This window comes from Priapulus caudatus, unplaced genomic scaffold (assembly GCF_000485595.1).
Source record: "Priapulus caudatus unplaced genomic scaffold, Priapulus_caudatus-5.0.1 Scaffold102, whole genome shotgun sequence".
NCBI lineage: Eukaryota > Metazoa > Priapulida > Priapulimorpha > Priapulimorphida > Priapulidae > Priapulus > Priapulus caudatus.
Window position 1 is genome coordinate 352,945 of NW_014577163.1, and position 2,299 is coordinate 355,243.

At 39.0% G+C, this 2,299-nt stretch overlaps 1 protein-coding gene across 1 annotated transcript in view; it reads left to right on the top strand.

The window, feature by feature from the left end:
* The window catches only part of LOC106805156 (uridine phosphorylase 1-like), a 15,462-nt gene extending 13,465 nt beyond the window's left edge, over positions 1-1,997 (top strand). Inside the window, exons 8-9 of the mRNA XM_014806652.1 lie at positions 6-152; positions 759-1,997. Of these exons, the coding sequence (XP_014662138.1) occupies positions 6-152; positions 759-919 (308 nt within the window). The 3' untranslated portion in view covers positions 920-1,997. The remainder of the gene's footprint in view (positions 1-5; positions 153-758) is intronic.
* The last annotated feature ends 302 nt before the right edge of the window (positions 1,998-2,299 follow it).

Below are 2,299 nucleotides of genomic sequence, written 5' to 3' on the forward strand. Positions count from 1 at the left end.
TCTAGGTCAAGCCAGAGTAGATGGCGCGTTCTGTAACTACACTGAGCAGGATAAGAAAGAGTTCCTACAAAGCGCATATGCTCAGGGAGTGCGAAATATGGAGATGGAGAGTCTGTGTTTTGCTGCTACCCTGCACCATGCCGATATAAAATGTGAGTCTTGCGAGATTAGATACGAACTATGTGGTGTAAACTATTGTGCTGATTTCTTTTGAGTAAAATACTATATACGGTGTGCTCAATTTTCACCAAAGTTGAGTTGAGCTGTTCCTATGGGATGTAATAGTATGTAATACCAATATTATTATTAACAATAGTAAATACTAGTATGTAAGTGAAAGGTATTAATTACATGAGCCTTACAAAATTTTACTAATCTCGACAGTGCACAAAACCTTATAAAATTATCAATCTTTGGAGTGATTTCTGCAAATGACTATTGCACTTGGTTAACAGCCTGCAATCCTGTTTCTGTGGTCGCTCCTCCCTTTTCTCACGCAGCTGTTGTGTAGCATTCTATACTATGTTCAATTCCTGCATATATGTCAAGATTTTGCATTTCAATTGTGTGACGGCCATGATGCAAATGAAGTTGTGTAAATTCTAGTGCCGTGAGAATAAATTAATTTTCGAAGAACTGTGAAAGAACCGAATTTCTTTCGAAAACAATGAGTAAAGGTTTTACAGCAAAGCTATCAAAACATCTGTCATGATTCAGTGTCTTCTTTAATGTAATTAGTCGGTATACATCTCTTCCAGGTGCTGTCGTGTGTGTCACACTGCTGGACCGTATGCATGGTGACCAGATATCTATGTCGCATGATGAGTATGAAGAGTTTCAGGTTCGCCCTCAACGTGTGGTGGCCCGCTTTATGAGACGCAAACTTAGGTTGGGCTCACAGGCAAGCTGCGATGAATAAATGCTGCTATGCTTAAAACGTGTTCATTACTATTTATCAATGGTACACTCTTAAACATTTTTCCGTTATTTCTAGAGTATATTGAACTACGAAATTCAAACATGATTTCAAGATTATTTAGCTTAAAATGAATATAAATGTTGTTTAAAGGTATCCTATAACCAAATTGCTACAATATTAGTCAGTGTGTGTGTGCGTGCGTGCATGCGTTAGTGTGTGCGTGCGTGCGCGTGCGTACATGCGTGTGTGCGTGTGAGCGTGTTCGCGCACTTGTGCGTGCACGGTTATGTAATTATGTATGTATGTATGTACGTACGTAAGCACGCACGCACGCATGCGTGTGTATTATCCAATATTATCAGAATATCAATATTATCAGTAAATAGATGTAATTTTTAATTACCACACTAAACACGTTTTATTTCACCTTCACCATCATTGAAGGGCGAAGATTTTCATTTGCTTCCCTTAATCGTGAATCTGCCGTGCCTGCCTAATTGTTTATGTCGAGAGGTATCATTGTAACATTATTCATGAATCTTGTTGTAACCAGATGTATGTTATTGCGTACTTGATGTACATTTTCTAAACGTTTGTTACTTAAATTTAGTAATTTATTGTGATGTAATTTGTCACATTACATTCATGCTTATTGGTTACACCAGTTTACTATAGATGCTTCAAGTTAGTCAACAGCCTAGAAACCCTATTATACACAATTGCTTTATATGGTATTTGCTACTGCACTATGTGGTAATATCCTTAGTTATTTTCATTTTGTGGGTTATAGAGCAGTCATTAGTCAACATATATGATGTTGATAAGGCTTTCTGTGTTAGGCTTCAGTATTCGGGCAATCCTATTTGGTTGCTCATTAAGATTAGTGAACGCTTGACCAAAGTGTGTTTGAGGCGTGCATGTAGTTCTCAGGAGTGAAGGTGCCGCCTCTATGTAATTGCCCTGGCGTATATGTGTTATTCTGTGCATACTGCAGTCTGTATGTAGGTACTTCTCACATACTTCATTATTGTTCATTGTGCTGGATAGTAGTAATAAAGTAGGTGATACTGCAAAAATATATTGTGGAAGAATTTTGCTACTTTCTCTATTCATTAGCTGTTCCGTATCTTTAAACGTGTACCTCCCATCTTACGATACACTGATAGTCTGATACACGGGTGAATCCCAGTGTCCCGTAATACGTACGATGCACGCCTGACCTGCGTGCTACTACACAACGATGCACGCCGTGCGTTCTGCAACAAACTATGCACCGTATGTACTGCGTTACAACAATACGCCACGGAGGTGGGGCACGCGGAATCATTGCGCGAGCGCGCAGATAGAACAGATTTTTGTCAGAACGTATGTTTCCTCTTA